The following is a 24,698-nucleotide window of genomic DNA, read 5'->3' as shown; positions in this document are numbered from 1 at the left end:
GTATCGGGAGTTACAGAGGAGTAGATGGGATATAGTCCTGCTGCAGGAGACACATATTAGACGCCGAGAGGCACATCTATTACAACAGAGGGCTTACAGTGAATGTATTGCACACTTTGATAAAAGAGGGGGAAAGGTGGGAGGTCTAGTCATTTATATTCGGAAAGGGATTCCATTTGTAACTGATGACATTTATAGAGATGAATTGGGACGCTGTTTAGCGGTCAGAGGGCTTTTATATGGGAAATCTATGACAATTGTGAATATCTATGCACCTAATTCAGGGCAGGGAGAGTTCTTTGAGCATATAAGGGAGGAGCTTCTTCAATTTCAAAGAGGTGGGATGATTATGGGGGGAGATTTTAATTTATGGAATACATCTATGGACCACTCTTAAGGGGCACATTACAGCACACAAGCCTCATGCTCGGAGTTTGAGGGCACTTGCCTCGAAATTAGATCTCCTAGAGGTTTGGCGACTTAAACATCCGACCCAGAAGGCCTATACATTTTTTTTCTCACTCTCAGAACTCATATACACGAATAGATATGATTTGGTGTAGCCGTGTCTTATGGGAACATGTCATTGATGCAGATGTGGGGTCCATTTCAGTCACTGACCATGCCCCAGTGGAGCTTGACTTGAAGGGGTTGGGAGAGGAGGATAAACAGAGATTTTGGAGGCTTAATGAGGGAATTTTGGGCGATAAACAGGTATGTGAGGATATACGTAAGGTAATTCAAGATTACTGTAGTATGAATGACATGGGGGTGGTATCGGAGGGAACACTCTGGGATGCCTTAAAGGCGGTGGTGCGGGGACACTTAAATGGGGTGCCCTGAAAAAGCGGGAACAGGAGGCTAAAGAACTGGAGGCCAGGGAACGGCTAGCCTATTGGGAGCGTAGGCATCAGGAAGGGGGATTAGGAGAGGAGTTGTGGGAGATACGTAAATGGAGGGCGGCTTTGGACCAAATACAGGTTGAACGGGTGGAGTTCCTGAGGAAACGTCGCCAGCACAAGTTTTTTGAATTTGGCAATAAGTCGGGGAGAATGCTGGCTAATTGTTTGAGATGGTTGCAAAGGTTATATGAAGGACCCTCGGCGCGGATCAAGGTAAACGGGGGGTATTCCAATGCATTTAAGATAGGGAGAGGTATGAGGCAAGGCTGCCCACTATCTCCCTTGTTATTTGCGATATTGATTGAACCGCTGGCGCAGAGGATAAGGGAGATAGGTGACATAAAAGGGATCGTAGTAGTGGGCAGGGAACATAAGCTGGCATTATTTGCTGATGATATTCTGTTTTTTGTCACGAGTCCCCTGACGACTTTACCAAACTTGGTGAAAGAGCTCAATCAATTTGGTAGGATTTCAGGTTTTAAGATAAACTATGACAAGTCTGAAGTCCTGGGGGTGTCTATCCCATATGGTAGAATGGTAGAAGTGCTTCAGGGGTTCTCATTTCGACTAAAGAAGGGAAATATCAAATATTTAGGGGTCCAGATACCCTCTGAGTTGAATCAGCTATACCCACTAAATTATGGGCTGTTGTTTCAATAAGTACATAGAGACATGGCGGGATGGCAGGGTAAATGGCTATCCTGGTGGGGGAGAATAGCCACAGTATGAATGAATATCTTACCCTGGATTTTGTTCCTGTTCCAGACTTTGCCCATACAGGTACCTAAAAGGGAAATAAATAAGCTTCAGGGAGAGATTATGAAATTTATATTGGGGGGGGGGGGGGGGTAAAGCACTGAGAATACATAGGAAATTGATGTGGAAGTCGGTAGACCTGGGGGGAAGGGGGGTGCCAAATTTGGAATGGTATTTTTGGGCTGCACAGGTAAAGTTCGTAGTGGCATGGAGTCAGGAGGCTCCATTGGTGGTGGCTAGCTTAGACCAAGAGATGGTGCAGGGTTATAAATTGAAGTCGGTTATATGGGCTTCAATGGAACCGAGGATATACGGTCAAATGAAAAGAAACCCATTTGTGAACCATCTGTTAACCTTGTGGGCTTCTTTCAGAACTAGGTTCTGGCTGAAGAGGAAAACTTCCACACTGGCAGGTATAAGTGGGGAACCGGCTTTTCAAGTAGGAATGGGACACCAGGTTGCAGGGTGGTGGGAAGAGGAGGGGTTGATTGTTTCAGGGATCTCCTGGATGATGGGGAGCTAAAGCCGTTAGAGGAGATCCGGGAACAGTGTGGGAGAGGTGCGGGAGATACTTATTTTTATATACAAGTCAAGCATTATATGAGCCAAAAAGGGTGGTTGAGGAGAGACCTGGAAGAATATGAGGAACTTGAAAATTTGTGGGGATCATTGGGGAAAATGAGAAGAATTATATCTATGTTGTACAAATTTATTAGAGGCAGATCTTTTGAGAAATGTGCTTATATGATAAAATGGGAACAGAATCTGCAACGTGAGTTTACAGTAAATGAGTGGAAGGCTATAGTAGTAGAAGTCAAAAAAGCTTTGAACTGTGTGTTGTTAAAAGAAAATGCCTTTAAGATATTGTCGCGGTGGTATTATACCCCGCATCGAATACATGCTATGTTTTCCTCGGCATCCCCACTTTGTTGGAGGTGTGGAGATGAGGAGGGGACTATTTTTTTTTTTTTAATTTATAGAAGTCTTTATTAGGTGTCATTAAGACAAAGCAAACCAAGAACAATGCACAACATTTCACACCATATCAATTCTGCAGTAAACATAGCAAAATACCTTACAATATCAAAAGATAACAGCACTATTCCATCATCCAATTTTACTTCAGGATTTAACAGTTTATAAGGTTATAAGTCCCCTATTCTACTACCCTATTGAGTCCTTGATCCCCCCTCCACCCCTGCCTCCCCCCCTCCCACCCTTGCAATTCAATCAACTAATTATCCAGAACAAGCATCCAAAAACGGTCTCCACACATTTTCCCACTTAGGCAAGGTTTTCTTTTTAACTGCCGTCAATCGCTCCATCTCACATACATAATGCACCTTTGTAATCCAACCCACCAATGAAGGTACTAGCGGAGATTTCCAACTTCTTGCCAGGTTTAAACGAGCTGCCTGCAAGGACCCTCTCATCATAAACCATTGGTTACCCGTTAAGCCCATGGGTCTCTGCCCCAGCAAGAAAATTAAAGGATGCCACTGCACAGATCTGCCTAACCAGGTTTGAAGGCGAGATCGAACTCCCTTCCAGTAAGCTATAGCTTTAGGACAGGACCACCAAATGTGGCCCATCGTCCCAACTCCTCCACAATTTCTCCAGCAACTCGCAGTTACTCTAGGGAACATGTGATGCAAACGTACCGGAGTAAGATACCACCTATAGAATACCTTAAGCGAGTTCTCCTTAACAGCCACTGCTATAGAGGATTTCAAAATGCACTTCTCCAATTGCAACCAATCCGCATCAGGTAAAGTAAAATTCAACTCCTGTTCCCATCGTCTACGGTGCAAGTGGGAGGATTTTAGATGCGTCCCCAAATAACCGTATAAGAAAGTTATCAGTCCACGTGTACTGCGAGAGTCCACACACACTTCCTCTAAGGGATGAACTTCTCGCCTCCGGCACTCCACATAAGCAGGCTCTTTCAGAAAATGTATCAATTGCCCATAAGCAAATTTATCACAAGTTTGAAGCCGATAATCCGCCATCAATGTCTCAAAGGGCACTAACTGTTCTCCTACATGTAGTTGACCCAACATTTCCACTCCCGAGGCAGCCCACTTACGGAAAACTGTGTTCCCCATTCCCGGACCAAACAGGGGATTGTCAACAATCGGGGCCAGTCCAGATATTGGAGGCCGGCGCTCCCGGAACATTCGGTCCCAGTAGTAAAATGTAGCCTGCATCATAGGCGGAAACCGGTCAACTTGTCCCCTATATTTACCCGGAAGCCACATCAAGTGCCCCAGCCTACGTGAACCGATTAAATCTTGTTCAAGATGGACCCACAGTTTATGATCTGCCCTTCGGAACCACTCCACAGCCGATCTAGCCTGCGCAGCACAATAGTACCAATACAGATTAGGCACTCCAAGACCTCCAGCTCGCTTACTTTTATACAGGAAGGATCTTGGCAAACGTGGTCGTTTCTGATGCCAAACAAAACGGATCAGGCTATCCTGAAGCTTAGATATGAATGCCCTGGGGACATGCAGCGGCAGTACCTGAAATAAGTACAGCAAGCGGGGCAAAATGTTCATTTTAAGTGCAGCTATTCGCCCTAACCAGGAAAGATCCATCACATTCCACCTATCTAAATCCCTCAGTACCTCTTTCTGAAGAGCCGGGTAGTTTACTGCAAACAAATCTGCTAGGTTCCCTGGAATCTGTACCCCCAAGTATCTAATGTCCCGGTCTGTCCACTTAAAAGCAAAGGAGGCCCTCAACGCCTCCAATCGCTCCAGCGATATCCCCACAGCCAGCCCAACAGACTTACTCGCGTTGAGTTTATATCCAGATATCCTAGAATAGGCCCCTATCTCTTTCATTAAATTTGGAAGGGAAATTACCGGGTTAGTTAATAAGAGCACGTCGTCCGCAAATAAAGCAATCTTGTATTCCTTAGCCCTCACCCGCACTCCAGTAATATCAACGTTCTCCCGAATAGCAACCGCCAAGGGCTCCATCGCCAGAGCGAACAACAGAGGCGACAGAGGACATCCCTGGCGAGTGCCACGGCCCAGGCCAAACATCCCCGAGTTACCGCCATTTACTCTTACACAGGCCTGTGGCGAGGTGTATAGTGCTTGAATCCAAGTTCTAAAATAGGGGCCAATTCCCACTCTATTCAAAACCTTATCCAGATATCCCCAGTGAACTCGATCGAAGGCCTTCTCCGCATCCAACCCCAGTAATACCACTGGCAAGGCCCTCGACCGAGCTGCAAAGAGTAGATCCAGCGTTCTACGGATGTTGTCCAAGGCCTGTCTATTTGCTACAAAACCAACTTGATCAGGGTGCACCAGGCTAGGCAACATATCACCCAAGCGGTTTGCCAACACCTTGGCCAAGATTTTTACGTCTGTATTAAGAATCGAGATGGGACGATACGAGGCACACTCAGTAATATCCTTATCTGGCTTTGGTAGGAGGGGACTATTTTTGCATATTTGGTGGTCGTGCCGAACTCTACAACCATTTTGGAAAACTGTAACGACAAAAATTTCAGAAAGCACGAATAAGCCGTTCCAATATACGCCGCAATGGTGTCTTCTGGGTCTTGGTAACAGAAGAGGAACTAAATGGCAAAGATGCCTTAAGAGGATTTGTTTAACAGTGGCTAAGAGTGTCATTGCAATGCACTGGAAGAAACAGATGGCTCCCTCAGAGCTGGACTGGACTCTGAAACTTTCCCTGGTCGGGGAGCTGGAGCAGCTAACGGACAAAAGAATGGGAAGGTACAACCCATTTTCTGAACTGTGGACTCGATTTCAGCGATTAACCCAATAAGGACAGTTGTAATAGAGCTGGGAGGGGGGAGGGGGGAAACTTGGGGAAAAATGGATAAGTTTACATTGCTGTATTGTGATGATGGTTAATAAAAATATTCAAACATTAAAAAAAAAAAGAAATATTTAAGAAATTTATAAGAATTATATAGAAAATGTACAATTAGTATTAGCGAGAGAGAGAAAAACATGATAGTGGTTTGGCAAGCAAATATTGTAGGGCAGTTCTGGATCTGTGTGCAGGAGTTCATATTTATTGATCATTGTTGTATGCCTTGTTGAAGAGATGGGTCTTCAGTAGACTTCGGAAGTTGGCTTGTTCATAGGTTGTTTTTAGGTTCCCCCTTACCTGGATGACTGGCTGATTTGGGCAGACTCAGCAGTGGAGGCCAGTCAGGCCACCGATCAGGCTATCTTCCTCCTGGAATCCCTGGGCTAGGTCGTGAATCATCCCAAGAGTCATCTGTTTCTGTCTCAAGTTCTGTAATATCTGGGACTTTGCTTCAACATGACTTGGGGAATAGTGTTTCTCCCGGAAGAGCAGGCGGAAAATCTGCAGGTGCAGAAGTTCTGGTTGTGCGTTCCTCCGTTGCTCACAATCTGGGACTTCTTGCAACTCCTGGGCTCTGTGGCATCTTCTCCAAAGGGTGATGCCTTGGGCGAGGGCTCATGCATCTTCTGCAGTGGGCTCCTGCCTTTCAGGACTTCATTTTTCTGCTGCTGCTCACACCCAAGGCCAAGCTCAGTGTGGCCTGGTGGGGCAGTCCAGTGAACTTTTTGAGGAGGGTCCCTCTGGATCTTCCTCAATGGGTGCTGTTTACCATGGATGTGAGTTTCCTTGGCTTGGGAGCTCACTGCCTTGGGGGCAAGTAGCACAGGGCATGTGGTCCAGCCAGGAGACATCTTGATCCATCAACTGCCTGTAGACCTGGCCGGTCTGGTTTGCTCTACTGAAGTTTCAACTGCTCCTGAAAAGGAAAGTGGTCAGAGTGATGTTGAACAACACAAAAACGGTAGCATACGTGAACAGGCAGGGCGGGACCCAGAGTCAAGCAGTGGCCCTGGAGGCATTGAGCTGAGCCTCTTCTGCTGGGCGGAAGCACATCTGCAGGCTCTTTCAGCTGAGCATAAGATTTCAGCGTATTATGTACAACACCCAGATCTTTTTCTTGAGTGCTGACCCCAAAGGTGGACCCTAGCATCAGGTAACTGTGATTCGGATTATTCTTTCCAATGCGCATCACCTTGCATTCGTCCACATTAAATTTCATCTGCCATTTGGACAATTTCCTAAGGTCTTCCTGCAATATTTCACAGTCCGCACGTGTTTTAACAACCTTGAATAGTTTTGTATTATCTGCAAATTTGATCACCTAACTCATCTTTCCAATTTCCATATCATTTATAAATATGTTAAATAGTACTGGTCTCAGTACAGATCCCTGCTGCACACCACTGTTCACTCTCCTCCATTGAGAGAAATGACCATTTAACCCTACCCTCTGTTTTCTCTCCAATAACCAATTCCTAATCCAGGGAGGTGGCTCGGTTCTTGAAGGGAGTAGCACTCTTGAACCCTCCCTTTCATCCTTAAGTACATAAGTGTTGCAATAGTGGGACAGACCGAAGGTCCATCAAGCCCAGCATCCTATTTCCAACAGTGGCCAATCCCAAGTACCTGGTAGATCCCAAAACAGTACAATACATGCTTATCCTAGAGATAAGCGGTGGATTTTCCCCCAAGTCCATCTTTAATAGCTTATGGACTTTTCTTTTAGGAAGCTATCCAAACCTTTTTTAAACCCGCTAAGCTAATTGCTTTTACCACATTCTCTGGCAAAGAATTCCAGAGTTTAATTACATGTTGAGTGAATAAATATTTTCTTCGATTTGTTTTAAATTTACTACTTTGTAGCTTTATTGCTTGCCTCCTAGTCCTAGTATTTTTGGAAAGATTAAAGAAGTGATTCACATCTACCCGTTCCACTCAACTCATTATTTTCTAGTCCTCTATCATATCTCCCCTCAGCTGACTTTTCTCCAAGCTGAAGAGCCCTAGCCACTTTAGCCTTTCCTCATAGGGAAGATGTCTCATTCTCATTTTCGTCACCTTTCTCTGTACTTTTTCTAATTCCGCTATGTCTTTTTTGAGATGCGGTGACCAGAATTGCACACAGTATTCGCACCATGTAGTGATACAAAGGCATTATAACATTCTCATTTTTGTTTTCCATTCCTTTCCTAATAATACCTAATATTCTATTTGCTTTCTTAGCCACCGCTGCTGCACACTAAGCAGAGGGTTTCAACATATCATCAACAATAACACCTAGATCTCTTTCCTGGTTGGTGATTCCTACTGTGGAACTTTGCATCACATAACTATAGTTCGGGTTCTTCTTTCCCACATGCATCACTTTGTATCACAATTCTCTTGCTATTTAACAACTTTGAATAACTTTGTGTCGTCAGCAAATTTAATTACCTCACTAGTTACTCCCATCTCTAGATTATTTAAAGCAGCAGTCCCAGCACAGACCCCTGGAGAACCCCAATATCTACCCTTCTCCATTGAAAATACTGACCATTTCACCCTACTCTCTGTTTTCTGTCTTTTAACCAGTTTTTAATCCACAATATTTATTTATTTATTTATTATATTTGTATCCCACACTTTCCCACTAAAAGCAGGCTCAATGTGGCTTACATTGTAATAGGTAACACAGAATTTTGTTATGTAAAGTAGGAAATTAAGTATAGAAGGATGGATGGGTAGGTAGGTAGAGACAGGTGATAGAGAGAGGAGGGTAAGGTGGGAGATAGATTCTGGGTCAATGTTGTTTTCTCTTCAGTATATGTAAGGTAGATGGGTTCATGAGATTAATCTGGGTCTTTTGGGTAGGCTTGTTTGAATAGATGGCTAGGCTTGTTTGAACACTACCTATCCCATGACTCTCTGATTTCCTCTGGAGTCTTTTATGAGGTACTTTGTCAAATGCCTTTATAATAGTTCTTTATAATAGTATCTGCTATTTTGCCCAGCACTGATGTTAGGCTTACCGGTCTATAATTTCCTGGATCACCTCTGGAACCTTTTTCAAAAATTGGCATTAGATTGGCCACCCTCCAATCTTCCAGTTCCATGCTTGATTTTATGATTTTAAAGATAAATGGCATTTTAATAACAATAGTTCTGCAAGTTCATTTTTCAATTCTGTTAGTACTCTGGGATGAATCCAGTCCAGGCGATTTACTACTCTTCAGTTTGTGAGATTGCGCCATTACATCTTCCAGATTTTTAGAGATTTCATTCAGTTTCTCTGACTTGTCAGCTTTGAATGCCATTTCTTGGACCGGTATGTCTCCCAAATCTTCCTCGGAGAAGACCAAAGCAAATAATTTAATCTTTCTGCTATGGCTTTGTTTTCCCTGAGTGCCCCTCTGTCATCTAGCATTCCAACTGATTCTTTTGCTGGTTTCTTGCTTTTAGTATACCTAAAAAAATTTTTTACTATGTGTTTTTGCGTCCAATGCAATCTTTTTTTCAAAATCCTTCTTCGCCTTCTTTATCAGCATTTTTACATTTGGCTTGCCATTCCTTATGCTGTTTCTTATTATTTTCAGTCGGATCCCCTTCTTCCATTTTCTGAAGGATTTTCTTTTAGCTCTAATAGCTTCCTTCACCTCACTTTTTAATAATGCTGGCCTTCCTTCTTGGAATATAACTGGCATGGGCTTCCAGGATGGTATTTTTGAACAGCATGCACACCTGACATAAATTTGTGACTTTTGCAGCTGCTCCATTGTTTTTTCACCATTCTTCTCATTTTATCATAGTCTCCTTTTTGAAAATTAAATGCTAATGTATTGGATTTCCTGTGTGTACTTACTCCACAGCCGATATGAAATCTGATCATACTATGAGACCTCAGTTTGGTTCTCCAGGCATTATCAGGGGCTCCATTCATGCCCTTGCATTTGGCTTCCATCAAGGACCTCACGCTCAAAACAGTGTTTCTGGTGGCAATCACTTTTGCTCGGAGGGTCTCGGAACTTCAGGCCCTATCATGCCAGAACCCATTTCTGTAGAGTCCCATCCTTTCTGCTGAAGATGGTATCTCCATTCCATGTGAATCTCCCACTTTTTTGGGGGGGGGGAGGAGGGTCATCCTCTGCGGACCAGAGGCTCCACAAACTGGATGTCCGGAGAGCGCTTCTCTAGTACCTGAAGGAGACGAATGAGTTTTGTCTCTCTGATCACCTCTTTGTGCTCTTTCATGACCCTCAGAAGGGCTAGGCAGCCTCTAAGGCTTCTATTGTGAGTTGAACTAAGGCATCTATTGAGTCTGCCTACATTGGTTTGGGTTGTCCGTTTCCTTAGGGGACTGAAGGCCCACTCGACCGGGGCTAAGGCAGCATCCTGGATGAAGGCCTGGGTTGTTTCACCTGAGGACATTTGCAGGGCTGTGACATGGTCCTTATTATGCTCCTTTGCTAAGCTTTATAGGTTGGATGTTCTGGCCAGGTACTGTTCAGACTTTAGCAGGGTGGTCATTCAGAGGGCTTTTTCTTCCCCCGCCCATTAGGTCTGCTTCAGTACATCCTACTGGTTCAGAACAGGGTAAGCTGATGCTAAGAAAGGATAAATTCTCTTACCTGATAATTTTCTTTTCTTTTATTCAGCGTCACTATTCTGAACTCTGCGTTTGGAAGACCTTGGCCCGGGGGTTCTGGTTATGTTCTATCTTGTCTTATTAGAAATAAATTAAAAAAAAAAAAAGATTGGATTAAGATTGGCAGCCATATGGGGTTCCTGTGAGATGGCTATTCCCTGGTATATGTAGGGTAGTGAGTGCCACTCTGTGGTGTTTTAGTCGCTTGCTTATCATTGCAGCTGCAGTGGTTGATGGGGCTGGGTGTGTTACGAAAAGGGACCTTCTGCTGGGCAGATGCATACTGGATTGTTCCGGAGAGCACCACACATAATAGCCAGTGATGTTCTGGTCATTAAGTTCAAGTTACAATTTTATCATGCTTTCAAGGCCATCTGAAAGTTTCTCTCAAGGTGTGTGTTTCTCCTGTCCTCCTGCTTAAAAAGTACTAGGACTTTGTTCTTCCCCCCCCCCCCCCCCCCCCCCTTTAAGGAGTGTCTTGGAAGAATATCACCCTTTATGTAGTTATTCTTGTTTTTTCTGTCTCTTCTTAGAGAATTTTGAGCTTCAGGTTTTAACTTACTAGACTTCTGGATAAGTTGGGAATTGGTGGCAATGTTATAAAATGGATCGAAGGCTTTATTATCTCTAGATCTTATAGAGTCAAGTCATCTACAGCAATATCATCTCCCTGGTCATCAGATTGCGGTGTGCCTCAAGGTTCTCCTCTATCCCCAATTCTGTTCAACCTTATGATGATTTCTCTGGCTAAATCCCTTTCCAAACATGGTCTCAACCCTTTTATCTATGCTGACGACGTTACCATATTTATTCCCTTCAAATCTAACCTAGCAGAAATTTCTCAAATCTAACCTAGCAGAAATTTCCGACAAAATAACCAATGGTATGAAAATCCTAACTTCTTGGGCCAATGCTTTCAAACTGAAATTGAACAAAGATAAAACTCAATGCCTAATCCTTTCTTCCCACTATTCCACATTCCATCCAACCACTCTCACCACTCCTGATGTCACAATTTCTATATCCAATAATCTGAAAGTCCTCGGAGTTACATTGGATAAATACTTATCCCTTGAAGACCATGCAACATCCATCACGAAGAAAATGTTCAATGGGATGTGGATGTTGAAACGTGTGAAACCTTATCTCCCCTTGAACACCTTCCACAGTTTGGTACAATCCATGGTACTCACCCATGCTGATTACTGTAATAGTATCTTCATTGGATGTAAGGCCCAAATTATGAAAAAACTTCAGACTGCCCAGAATACGACAGCTAGACTTATTTATGGGAAACCTAGATTCAAAAGTGCAACACCCCTCTGTATGAAACTTCATTGGCTCCCTGTTAGAGAATGAGTTAACTTTAAGGCCATCACATTAATCCACAAGATCATCCATGGAGTATAACCAAGTTACATATCTATTAAACCTTCCGACCAGAAACATGTCAACATCTTCACAATCATACCTTAACTTGCACCTTCCCAATTGCAAAGGACTAAAGTACAAAACCCCTACCTGGGATCCCAACTCTGGAATGCTCTGCCCAGGTACATTCGGTCAATTAGTGAATATCTTCCCTTTAGGAAACTATTGAAAACCCATCTATTCAAACAGGTTTACCCGAATGACCTGACATACCATAAATAATTGTAAGCAATCCATCTATTTACCGGTTCAATCATTCACTAACAATGACTCAAAAAATATCTCCTACCAGCCTTCTTACCCTCCATACTCTTCTCAACTTCTCCTTTATCGCCCCACCTCCTTACCTATCCCTATCCTTTCTCTCACATCTCTTCTATTCCATTTACTCCTTGTTCATTTGTCCTATTACATACCTCCTTTGTTGATTCAGATACTACAGATTGTATTCTTTTGTTACTATGTAAGCCGCATTGAGCCTGCGATGAGCGGGAAAGTGCGGGGTACAAATGTAATAAATAAAACTTGCAGATACCTTTCTTCAGGTTATAGAGGAAAGGCGATGGCAATAGCCAGAAGGATGCTGTGTTTCATAGAGAGAGGCATATCCAGTAGAAGCAAGGAAGTGTTAATGTTCCTGTACAAGCCATTTGTCAGGCCCCATTTGGATTATTATGTTCAATTTTAGAGGCCCTGTCTCACTATGGACATAAAAAAAACCTTGAAATGGTTCAGAGGAAGGCAAAAATAATGATATGGGGCTTGAGCCAAAAGACATATGAAAAGAGACTTGAAGACCTGAATATATATACCCTAGAAGAAAGGAGAGATAAAGGGGATATGATACAGATGTTTAAATACTTAAAAGATATTAATATGAAAAATATTTTTGAGACACTAAAATGATAGAACTAGAGATCATGAGTTGAGGTTGCAGGGTGGTAGACTTAGAAGCAATATCAGGAAATATTGTTTCACACAAAAGGTGATGGATGCCTGGCATGCCCTCCTGGGGGAGGTTGTGAAGACATGAACAGTGACAAATTTGAAGAATGTGTGGGATAAACATAGAGAATCCCTATATAGAAAAAGAATGGAATCCAATTAAAACAAAACTTGAAAGACCTCATAGCTGGAGTGAGCTTTGACAACACTCCAGAGGTTGAGAAGTAAGACTGAGGCCAGGCAGACTTCTGCAGTCTGGGTCCTGTAAACGACAGTGACATAGGATCAAGACTGGAGTGGGCTTTGATGGCAAGTCCAATAGTTGGGAAGTAGGACTGGTGCCAGGCAGACTTCTATGGTCTGTGCCCCAAAATTGGCAGGGAGAGATAGATATTAAATATGCCAGTGTTTAATCATGAAGAAGTGGAACTTACACAAAGTACCAGATACAACTCTAGTCACCTTGTTGGGCACATTGAATGGGCTGTGCAGGTCTTTGTCTGCTGACATGTACTATGTTACTGGGTGGAACATCAGTTAAACAGTATTGTCCTTTCTTCAAAGATGATGTTCTTATTTCATATGGATCAAATCTTTACTTTTGATCCGTTTCTGTTGTGTACTTTAGAATTATGTTGAAGTGACCAATGAATTTCTAAAATTGGGCAGATTGATTTTTCTCTTTGTAGGTTTCAGGTAAAGTGAACCAATTATCATTACCCTACTAACTGAGGTAGTGTGTGTGTGTATGTATATATATATATATATATATATATATATATATATATATATATTTTTTTTTTTTTTTTTTTTTTTTTCGACCTTGTGGGCAGAGTTGCAAGTGATAGTTCCAATTCACAGCTGCAGACTGGAGATACAGTCATTCCTTGTTCCTTGTTCACAAAGCATTGTCAGCTCCATGTAGGAGAATGATACTGTGTTTGGGCCTAAAATTATTCAGGCAGAGATTTTGGGGTCCTGCCATCTTGGGAACGGATTTGATACATCCCACAGGTTCTGGACTAGTCTGGTAAGGACACTAAGGAAAGAAAAAATTAGATCTTACCTGTTAATTTTCTTTCATTTAGTCCCAAATAAACGTCCAGGGGCCCTCTCTAATATATTTCCAGTTATTAAAGTATTTTAGTATACTTTGCAATTGCTCTTCTCACTCTTATCAACAAATTGTCTTCAGGTTCAACGTTCCATTTTCTCTAACAGTTTTTTTCAAAGTTGTTTTTTTTTTCTCTTTTTTATTGGTAGTATGTTATAACGAGTATTCTCCGAGGACAAGCAGGCTGCTTGTTCTCACTGATGGGTGACGTCCACGGCAGCCCCTCCAATCGGAATCTTCACTAGCAAAAACCTTTGCTAGCCCTCGTGCGCCGATGCGCACCGCGCATGCGCGGCCGTCTTCCCGCCTGAAACCGGCTCGTGCCAGCCAGTCTTCTTTTCTCCGCGCTCGGTACGGTTGTGTTTTGCCGTTCGTGCCCCGAAAAGTCGACCTCGCGCGTCGTTTTCGACTCGTTTCTGTGAGAAACTTTAAAAATTGTTTCGGAAAGACCTCTTTTGGTTTTTCCCTTCCTGTACTTTGAGTTTTTTTCGCCCCGGTAAGTTTTCTTTCGTCGTCGGGGTAGGCTTTATTTAGGCCCCGGTTGAAATTTCCTTCTCGCTATTTTTCTGGTGCCAAATTTCGCCATTTCGACTTTTGATCTCGCCGGCGTGATTTTTCCGCCCATGACATCGAAGCCTTCCAGCGGCTTCAAGAAGTGCACCCAGTGCACCCGGGTAATCTCGCTCACTGACAGGCACGCGTCGTGTCTTCAGTGTCTGGGGGCTGGGCACCGCCCTCAGGCCTGTAGTCTGTGTTCCCTTTTACAAAAGCGGACTCAGGTAGCGAGGTTAGCCCAGTGGAACATTTTGTTCTCGGGCTCTTCGTCGGCATCGGCACCGGGGGTATCGAGTGCATCGACGTCTTCAGCGTCCAGACCTTCATCCTCGGCTGCCAGTGCATCGAGGCATCGGCCCTCTGCATCGGCGCTGAGACATCAGACGACTGTATCGACGTCGGTGGTACCGGGACCTCGTCTGCTGATGTCGTCGGACGGTGGTGCTTCGTCTGGAGTGCAGGTGAGGGCTGTCCATTCCCCTGCTGGTGGCGGTGAGCCTTCGGGTGGGTCTCCCCCTACCCTGAGGGCTCCTGCGGTACAGCCCCCCCGAGACCGGCCTCCTTCGGTCTCGGCCCCGAGGAAGTGACGGCTGGATTCTACGTCCTCCTCGTCGGTGCCGGGAAGCTCCGGTGACATGCTTCGGAAGAAGTCGAAGAAGCATCGACACCGGTCTCCTCCCCGCGTCGGTACCGAGAGCTCTGGGTCGCCGAGGGAGTCGGCACCCAGCAGGCATCGGCACCGAGAGGACCGCTCACCCTCTGTTTAGGAGGTGTCGATGCGCTCCACTCTGGACAGCCCGGAACAGCCTCCACGCCCGGAACAGGTTCTGACGTCGACGCCTGCATCGACCTCCATGCCTTTCTCTGCAGCCGCTCTGAACGAGAGCCTCCGGGCCGTTCTCCCAGAGATTCTGGGAGAGCTGTTGCGCCCTAACCCTCCGGTACCGGCGGCGCTTGCGCCACCGGTACCGTCGAGCGTGGCGCCGGCTGGCCCATCGCCCGAGGTGAGGTCTCCGGCGTCGGTGCCGCGTGCGGTACCGGCTGCCGCCGCCGCCTCCCAGGAAGGCTCCCCGACTACGTCGGCGGAGGGAGCTTCGCCGATGCGGGCGAGGGAGTCTACCTCTCGACGCCCCCATCGTGGACGTGGCTCCACAGAGTCGAGTCGGGCGAGGTTGCAGACACAGGTCCGTGAACTTGTGTCTGACACCGAGGGTGAGGCCTCGTGGGAAGACGAAGGAGACATCAGATATTTCTCTGACGAGGAGTCTGAGGGTCTTCCTTCTGATCCCACTCCCTCTCCTGAAAGACAGCTTTCTCCTCCCGAGAGTCTGTCTTTCGCTTCCTTTGTCCGGGAGATGTCTACGGCCATCCCCTTCCCGGTGGTTGTGGAGGACGAGCCCAGGGCTGAAATGTTTGAGCTCCTGGACTATCCTTCTCCACCTAAGGAAGCGTTCACTGTACCCATGCACCATGTCCTAAAAAGGACATTGCTGGCGAACTGGACCAAGCCTTTAACTAACCCCCACATTCCCAAGAAGATCGAGTCCCAGTACCGGATCCATGGGGACCCAGAGCTGATGCGCACTCAGTTGCCTCACGACTCTGGAGTTGTGGATTTGGCCCTAAAGAAGGCCAAGAGTTCTAGGGAGCATGCTTCGGCGCCCCCGGGCAAGGACTCTAGAACCTTGGACTCCTTTGGGAGGAAGGCCTACCATTCTTCTATGCTCGTGGCCAAAATTCAGTCTTACCAGCTCTACACGAGCATACACATGCGGAACAATGTGCGGCAGTTGGCGGACTTGGTGGATGCGCTTCCCCCTGAGCAAGCCAAGCCATTTCAGGAGGTGGTCAGGCAGCTGAAGGCGTGCAGAAAATTCCTGGCCAGAGGGGTGTATGACACCTTTGATGTTGCGTCCAGGGCCGCTGCTCAAGGTGTGGTGATGCGCAGACTCTCATGGCTGCGTGCCTCCGACCTGGAGAATAGAATCCAGCAGCGGATTGCGGACTCGCCTTGCCGTGCGGATAATATTTTTGGAGAGAAAGTCGAACAGGTGGTAGAGCAGCTCCACCAGCGGGACACCGCATTCGACAAGTTCTCCTGCCGGCAGCCTTCAGCCTCTACCTCTACAGGTAGAAGATTTTTGGGGGGAAGGAAGACTGTTCCCTACTCTTCTGGCAAGCGTAGGTACAATCCTCCTTCTCGACAGCCTGCGGCCCAGGCTAAGCCCCAGCGCACTCGCTCTCGTCAGCAGCGTGCGCTTCAGCAAGGCCCCTCGGCTCCCCAGCAAAAGCAAGGGACGAGCTTTTGACTGGCTCCAGCAGAGCATAGCCGACATCCAAGTGTCCGTGCCGGGCGACCTGCCAGTCGGAGGGAGGTTGAAAGCTTTTCACCAAAGGTGGCCTCTCATAACCTCCGATCAGTGGGTTCTCCAAATAGTCCGGCAAGGATACACCCTCAATTTGGCCTCAAAACCTCCAAATTATCCACCGGGAGCTCAGTCTTACAGCTTCCAACACAAGCAGGTACTTGCAGAGGAACTCTCCGCCCTTCTCAGCGCCAATGCGGTCGAGCCCGTGCCATCCGGGCAAGAAGGGCTGGGATTCTATTCCAGGTACTTCCTTGTGGAAAAGAAAACAGGGGGATGCGTCCCATCCTAGACCTAAGGGCCCTGAACAAATATCTGGTCAAAGAAAAGTTCAGGATGCTTTCCCTGGGCACCCTTCTTCCCATGATTCAGGAAAACGATTGGCTATGCTCTCTGTACTTGAAGGATGCCTACACACACATCCCGATACTGCCAGCTCACAGACAGTATCTGCGATTTCAGCTGGGCACACGTCACTTCCAGTACTGTGTGCTACCCTTTGGGCTCGCCTCTGCGCCCAGGGTGTTCACAAAGTGCTTGGCTGTAGTAGCAGCGGCACTTCGCAGGCTGGGGGTGCATGTGTTCCCATATCTCGACGATTGGCTGGTGAAGAACACATCCGAGGCAGGAGCCCTGCAGTCCATGCAGATGACTATTCGCCTCCTGGAGCTACTGGGGTTTGTGATAAATTACCCAAAGTCCCATCTTCTCCCAGTGCAGAATCTCGAATTCATAGGAGCTCTGCTGGATTCTCGGACAGCTCGCGCCTATCTTCCAGAGGCGAGAGCCAACAACTTGTTGTCCCTCGTCTCGTGGGTGCGAGCGTCCCAGCAGATCACAGCTCGGCAGATGTTGAGATTGCTGGGCCACATGGCCTCCACAGTTCATGTGACTCCCATGGCCCGCCTTCACATGAGATCTGCTCAATAGACCCTAGCTTCCCAGTGGTTTCAGGCTGCTGGGGATCTAGAGGACGTGATCCACCTGTCCACGAGTTTTCTCAAATCCCTGTATTGGTGGACGATTTGGTCCAATTTGACTCTGGGACGTCCTTTCCAAATTCCTCAGCCACAAAAAGTGCTGACAACGGATGCGTCTCTCCTGGGATGGGGAGCTCATGTCGATGGGCTTCACACCCAAGGAAGCTGGTCCCTCCAGGAACGCGATCTGCAGATCAATCTTCTGGAGTTGCGAGCGATCTGGAACGCTCTGAAGGCTTTCAGAGATCGGCTGTCCCACCAAATTATCCAAATTCAGACAGACAACCAGGTTGCCATGTATTACATCAACAAGCAGGGGGGCACCGGATCTCGCCCCCTGTGTCAGGAAGCCGTCAGCATGTGGCTCTGGGCTCGCCGTCACGGCATGGTGCTCCAAGCCACATATCTGGCAGGCGTAAACAACAGTCTGGCCGACAGGTTGAGCAGGATTATGCAACCTCACGAGTGGTCGCTCAACTCCCGCGTAGTGCGGCAGATCTTCCAGGTGTGGGGCACCCCCTTGGTAGATCTCTTCGCATCTCGAGCCAACCACAAAGTCCCTCAGTTCTGTTCCAGGCTTCAGGCCCACGGCAGACTGGCATCGGATGCCTTCCTCCTGGACTGGGGGGAGGGTCTGCTGTATGCTTATCCTCCCATACCTCTGGTGGGGAAGACTTTGTTGAAACTCAAGCAAGACCGAGGCACCATGATTCTGATTGCTCCCTTTTGGCCGCGGCAGATCTGGTTCCCTCTTCTTCTGGAGTTGTCCTCCGAAGAACCGTGGCGATTGGAGTGTTTTCCGACCCTCATCACACAGAACGAAGGGGCACTTCTGCATCCCAGCCTCCGGTCCCTGGCTCTCACGGCCTGGATGTTGAGAGCGTAGACTTTGCCTCTTTGGGTCTGTCGGAGGGTGTCTCCCGCATCTTGCTTGCTTCCAGGAAAGATTCCACTAAGAGGAGTTACTTCTTTCTGTGGAGGAGGTTTGCCGTCTGGTGTGACAGCAAGGCCCTAGATCCTCGCTCTTGTCCTACACAGACCCTGCTTGAATACCTTCTGCACTTGTCTGAGTCTGGTCTCAAGACCAACTCTGTAAGGGTTCACCTTAGTGCAATCAGTGCATACCATTACCGTGTGGAAGGTAAGCTGATCTCAGGACAGCCTTTAGTTGTTCGCTTCATGAGAGGTTTGCTTTTGTCAAAGCCCCCTGTCAAGCCTCCTACAGTGTCATGGGATCTCAATGTCGTTCACACCCAGCTGATGAAACCTCCTTTTGAGCCACTGAATTCCTGCCATCTGAAGTACTTGACCTGGAAGGTCATTTTCTTGGTGGCAGTTACTTCAGCTCGTAGAGTCAGTGAGCTTCAGGCCCTGGTAGCCCAGGCCCCTTACACCAAATTTCATCATAACAGAGTAGTCCTCCGCACTGACCCTAAGTTCTTGCCAAAGGTTGTGTCGGAGTTCCATCTGAACCAGTCAATTGTCTTGCCAACATTCTTTCCCCGTCCTCATTCCTGCCCTGCTGAACGTCAGCTGCACACATTGGACTGCAAGAGAGCATTGGCCTTCTACCTGGAGCGGACACAGCCCAACAGACAGTCCGCCCAATTGTTTGTTTCTTTTGATCCCAATAGGAGGGGAGTGGCTGTAGGGAAACGCACCATATCCAATTGGCTAGCAGATTGCATTTCCTTCACTTACGCCCAGGCTGGGCTGGCTCTTGAGGGTCATGTCACGGCTCATAATGTTAGAGCCATGGCAGCGTCGGTAGCCCACTTGAAGTCAGCCACTATTGAAGAGATTTGCAAAGCTGTGACGTGGTCATCTGTCCACACATTCACATCTCATTACTGCCTGCAGCAGGATACCCGACGCGACAGTCGGTTCGGGCAGTCAGTTCTTCAGAACCTGTTTGGGCTTTAGGATCCAACTCCACCCCCCGAGGGCCCTGTTTGTTCTGTTCGAGGCTGCACTGTCAGTTAGTTGGTAAATTTTTTAGGTCAATCTCAGTTATGTCCTCGCCGTTGCGAGGCCCAATTGACCATGGTTGTTGTTTTGAGTGAGCCTGGGGGCTAGGGATACCCCATCAGTGAGAACAAGCAGCCTGCTTGTCCTCGGAGAAAGCGAATGCTACATACCTGTAGAAGGTATTCTCCGAGGACAGCAGGCTGATTGTTCTCACAAACCCGCCCGCCTCCCCTTTGGAGTTGTGTCTTCCCTTCTCTTTGTCTTGCTACATATGAGACTGGCCGGCACGAGCCGGTTTCGGGCAGGAAGACGGCCGCGCATGCGCGGTGCGCATCGGCGCGCGAGGGCTAGCAAAGGTTTTTGCTAGTGAAGATTCCGATTGGAGGGGCTGCCGTGGACGTCACCCATCAGTGAGAACAATCAGCCTGCTGTCCTCGGAGAATACCTTCTACAGGTATGTAGCATTCGCTTTAGTAGTACAACAAGTGAAACGAAATAGAAAACAATGATCAGCTGCTTTGTCATTTGAAATATTGAGCATCTAAGTCTGCATGGTGTCCTTACTGAGTAAAGCATATAGTACCTCCCCCCCCCCCCCCCCAAAAAAAAAAAAAAAATCACCATCCACTAGTCGACATGCACAACCCACAGGTTCTGGACTGGTCTGGTAGGACTAAAGGAAAGAAGATTGGCAGGTAAGACCTAATTACTCCTTTTTACCCAAGAACCCTTTCTAAAGATGTACCTGGTTAAAATTGGGGTTGAGCAAGGTAAATCTAACCATCTAAAAATTCCATCCCTCCTTCCTCAGCCCTATGAGCTGAATTTATGCTTTAAATTGGAAGGCATTTAAATTTAGCAGGGCAAAAAAAAGGAATGGGGGCAAAAGCATTCTCTGAGTAGGATTTTGCTTAAGGCACATAGGGCTCCTTTTACAAAGCCACAGTAGCGATCCCGGTGCAGCAAATGTGACAAAGCCCATTCAGTTCCTATGTGCTTTGCCACATTTGCCTTGTGGGAATCACTACCATGGTTTAGTAAAAGGAGCCCTTAACTTGTATTTTCATCACTGACCATAAATATTTACTTGCACAACTCCAGCTAGATCTACTACTACTTAACATTTCTAAAGCGCTACTAGGGTTATGCAGCGCTGTACAGTTTAACAAAGAAGGACAGTCCCTGCTCAAAGGAGCTTACAATCTAATGGTGGGAAACCTAAATTTAATAGCTCAGATTTGAAGTTTGATTAGCCTGTTTATTGAGCTAAAAATTACCCTATTAATTTTGGCTGACTATCCAGCTCAAAATAACCATGTGAAGTTATCTGATGATCTTAGTTGCACAGCAGGTTTTTGAAAAATGTCAGAGCTAATAATGGAAATGGCAAATTCATCATGACTTCACCGTAGAATGCTTGCAATCTCTGTATAATTTATTTGCACCATTAGGTCAGTTTTCTCTGAAATTTTAACTTAAATAACATTCAAAACATTTACATTATGTGTAGAAAATTATTAATGTGTTTGGATTAGGGTACTGAACTATTTATTTCTATACATTGCTATTAGTATGAGCTAGATGCATTTTAGGTGGTGGTGTTCAATGTATGCAATAATACTGGTATTGTAAGCTATGGGATACAGGTACAGCCATAATTTGGGCAGATTAAGAGGAAGGAATAAGTAAGTTCAGAATTTTTGATTATTTCTTTAATTTTAATTTGTTTTTGGGTTTGTTTGTTTTTACATCCCACAGTGAGTTCGCCTATGGACGAAGTGTTAGCTTCCTTGAAGCGTGGTAGTTTTCACTTGAGAAAGGTTGAACAGCGAACTCTGCCTCCATTTCCAGATGAAGATGATAGCAATAACATCCTGGCCCAAATAAGGAAAGGAGTAAAACTGAAAAAGGTGCAGAAGGAGGTTCTGAGGGAATCATTCACTCTCCTACCCGACACTGACCCCCTGACACGCAGCATCCATGAAGCACTTCGGCGAATCAAAGAAGCTTCTCCTGAGTCTGAGGATGAAGATGAGAATCTGCCTTGCACAGAGTGGGAAAACTGACCCGTAATGCTTCTACAATATATTTCTCTTTTACTATTTCTTTTCCCTATCCTTGCTAACATTTATTAGGAGAGGACTGCCACCTTTCAAGTTTATGATTTGTAGACTTTCAGACTCTTTGGTGTTATAATTACTTTTAAGTGCATCAACATACATGTAAATAACCCATATCAAAATGACAAAATAAGTTGAGAAATTTTGATTTTATAACAGTATGAAGAATTAAAAAAAATGATTAATAGTGGAAAATACAGATTTGTTTAAAAATACCCAGAAATTTAAGAACGAATATAAATTTATATTTTGTAGATTAAACCAAAAATAAGAAATTTAGCAAAAATATATCATGTCAAAATTTAAAATACCTATATAGCACTTAATATATTTAAATTATTTTCTTTTAACTCACAGGCATTGGAGCCACCAGAGAGCTAAGTTCATAGTACTGGTTGTCTACTTTAGGTGTGGATGGAAGTTTTAAATAAAGTAAAGCAGACTGTTTATTGGCAGGGCATTCAAAAATCAATGGACCTGATATTCAGTAAAAGTTGAGGGCCTAAATTTATGTGCCTATGTGTTCAATTTTCAGCCAGACTTAGGAGTGAAAATATTTACCTGAAAATTCATCTTAATTTATCTAAATTTATTAACCCAATTTATGAGCCTAGTGCTGAAAATCTGTGCTAAGTGTCTAAATTTTGTTTCCCTTCCCTAAATCCACCACTGTCACCACCCACTTAATTTTGAGTATAAATTTAGGTACTCAGCCCAAGTACATTTTCAGAGAGGCTAATTTAGGAGCATAACTCTCAAGTTAGGAGCATTAATATTTTTAATATTGGATCCAGTATTTCTACATGGCAGGTTAAGCCCTTCATTCTATTCAAGTTGAGTGACTAAATTATAAGGGTATGTTTGCTGATAATTGAAGATATTCTGCAAAAAGTTTGATTGTAGAATATTCCTGGGATATATGGATAAGTGAATACGAATTAGTAGTATATATTGTACTGTGCAATCTCTCAACTGTTGTTTAAATAGTAACGGTACTCCTACAGTGTTGGCCACTTTGTTTTTAGTTCTAAAATTACATTACATTGTATTGTATTTCTATACTGCTAATACTATAAAGTTCAATCGATTTACAAAACTAAAAAGAGTAACCAAGTCATACACTTGGGAATCACATGGAAACAATGCATAGTGGCCAATGTAGTGCAATCAGCGGTCTCATAAAGGATAAAAGCTTACCTTGTTTTGTAGCTGTTGTATTGTCTGCACAAATTCCGATATGCTTGACATTGATACCATCTCATGCCTGATAAGGATGTAGACTTCCATAGTGTCACTTGGGAAACAGAGTTTAACACACTCTCAAAAAGCTTAAGATTTGTTTGAAATATTCTAACTTCTGTTACTCACCAGGACTGTTCCCAGACTCCTTAAAAACTGTAGTTAACTGACAAGGATAGCAGTTGCATTCTTACAAGGTTGTGTAAAGTCTTTACTAAATAATAAAGAAGCAAATACACCATTGGATATACTACTTTAACTGGTATTTTGTAGAAATTATCCCAACTTGCAAAAATCCTCAATGCTTTATTGAAATTGAGTTTACTGGCTACCTTATTGTAGCTGACTTCCTGAAAATTTGACTTCTATCATATTAAGCAGTGTAACTTGCACTTCTACATCTACAGAAACCTAAGGCAGTTTAGTTTGAAATTAGCAGTAGTACATTCTTCAAAATTAAGGCTACAATTTTTATTGTAAAAGCAGTGAAGAAGGTGCTCCAATGTATGTCATAAATAGGGCCAGTAAAAGAATGTGTTGTGAAGATCTGTTTCAGAAATGGAAAAATTCTGTTCATAGTTCAGGTCCACATATGGAAGTAAAATAGCTTTGATTTCCTTCCTGTACTGTTCAGTTAGTCTCACATCTTGATGGTCTCTGATCATTGGTACCTTTTAGTGGAACAGGGAAAAGTGGATTATTGTAGAAACAGGTGAAAAGACTGTGTAACATTCTTCTTATGCTCTTGTAAATGGATTGTTTCCTTAAATTTAGAATATTTATCCGTACTGAGATAATGATCAAATATTTTATATCACATTCATTGTTGATTGTTGATTTTCAGACACCCTGAAAATCCTTGGAGTCACCATTGATCGACATCTAATACTTGAGAACCATGCAAAAAACGTAACTAAAAAGATGTTCCATTCAATGTGGAAACTAAAAAGAGACCATTTTTCCCAAGGAGTGTCTTACGCTACCTGGTACAATCCATTGGTACTTAGTCATCTGGACTATTGCAACTCACTCTATGCCGGCTGCAAAGAGCAAATACTCAAAAAAACTCCAGACAGCCCAGAACACGACAGCCAGACTTATATTCGGCAAACCAAAATACGAAAGTGCAACACCCCTTCGCGAAAAACTACACTGGCTCCCACTCAAGGAACGTATCACGTTCAAACTCTGTACCTTGGTCCATAAAATCATCCATGGTGACGCCCCAGCCTTCATGTCAGACCTAATAGAACTACCACCCAGAAATGCAAAAAAGTCCTCCCGCACATTCCTCAACCTTCACCACCCCAATTGTAAAGACGTGAAATACAAATCAATGCATGCATCACCCTTCTCTTATACAAGCACACAGCTCTGGAACACACTGCCACGAAATCTAAAAAGGGTCTATGAAATGACCAATTTCCGCAAACTCCTGAAAACTTATCTCTTCGACAAAATATATCACAATGGACAACACACGTACAGTGGTGGAAATAAGTATTTGATCCCTTGCTGATTTTGTAAGTTTGCCCACTGACAAAGACATGAGCAGCCCATAATTGAAGGGTAGGTTATTGGTAACAGTGAGAGATAGCACATCACAAATTAAATCCGGAAAATCACATTGTGGAAAGTATATGAATTTATTTGCATTCTGCAGAGGGAAATAAGTATTTAATCCCTCTGGCAAACAAGACCTAATACTTGGTGGCAAAACCCTTGTTGGCAAGCACAGCGGTCAGACGTCTTCTGTAGTTGATGATGAGGTTTGCACACATGTCAGGAGGAATTTTGGTCCACTCCTCTTTGCAGATCATCTCTAAATCATTAAGAGTTC

At 44.9% G+C, this 24,698-nt stretch overlaps 1 protein-coding gene across 1 annotated transcript in view; it reads left to right on the top strand.

The window, feature by feature from the left end:
- The window catches only part of JMY (junction mediating and regulatory protein, p53 cofactor), a 273,665-nt gene that overhangs the window by 237,578 nt on the left and 11,389 nt on the right, over positions 1–24,698 (top strand). The window contains exon 10 of the mRNA XM_030193232.1: positions 21,258–21,568. Within this exon, the coding sequence (XP_030049092.1) occupies positions 21,258–21,565 (308 nt within the window). The 3' untranslated portion in view covers positions 21,566–21,568. The remainder of the gene's footprint in view (positions 1–21,257; positions 21,569–24,698) is intronic.

This window comes from Microcaecilia unicolor, chromosome 2 (assembly GCF_901765095.1).
Source record: "Microcaecilia unicolor chromosome 2, aMicUni1.1, whole genome shotgun sequence".
NCBI classification, from domain to species: domain Eukaryota; kingdom Metazoa; phylum Chordata; class Amphibia; order Gymnophiona; family Siphonopidae; genus Microcaecilia; species Microcaecilia unicolor.
This window is presented reverse-complemented; position numbering and strand designations above follow the sequence as displayed.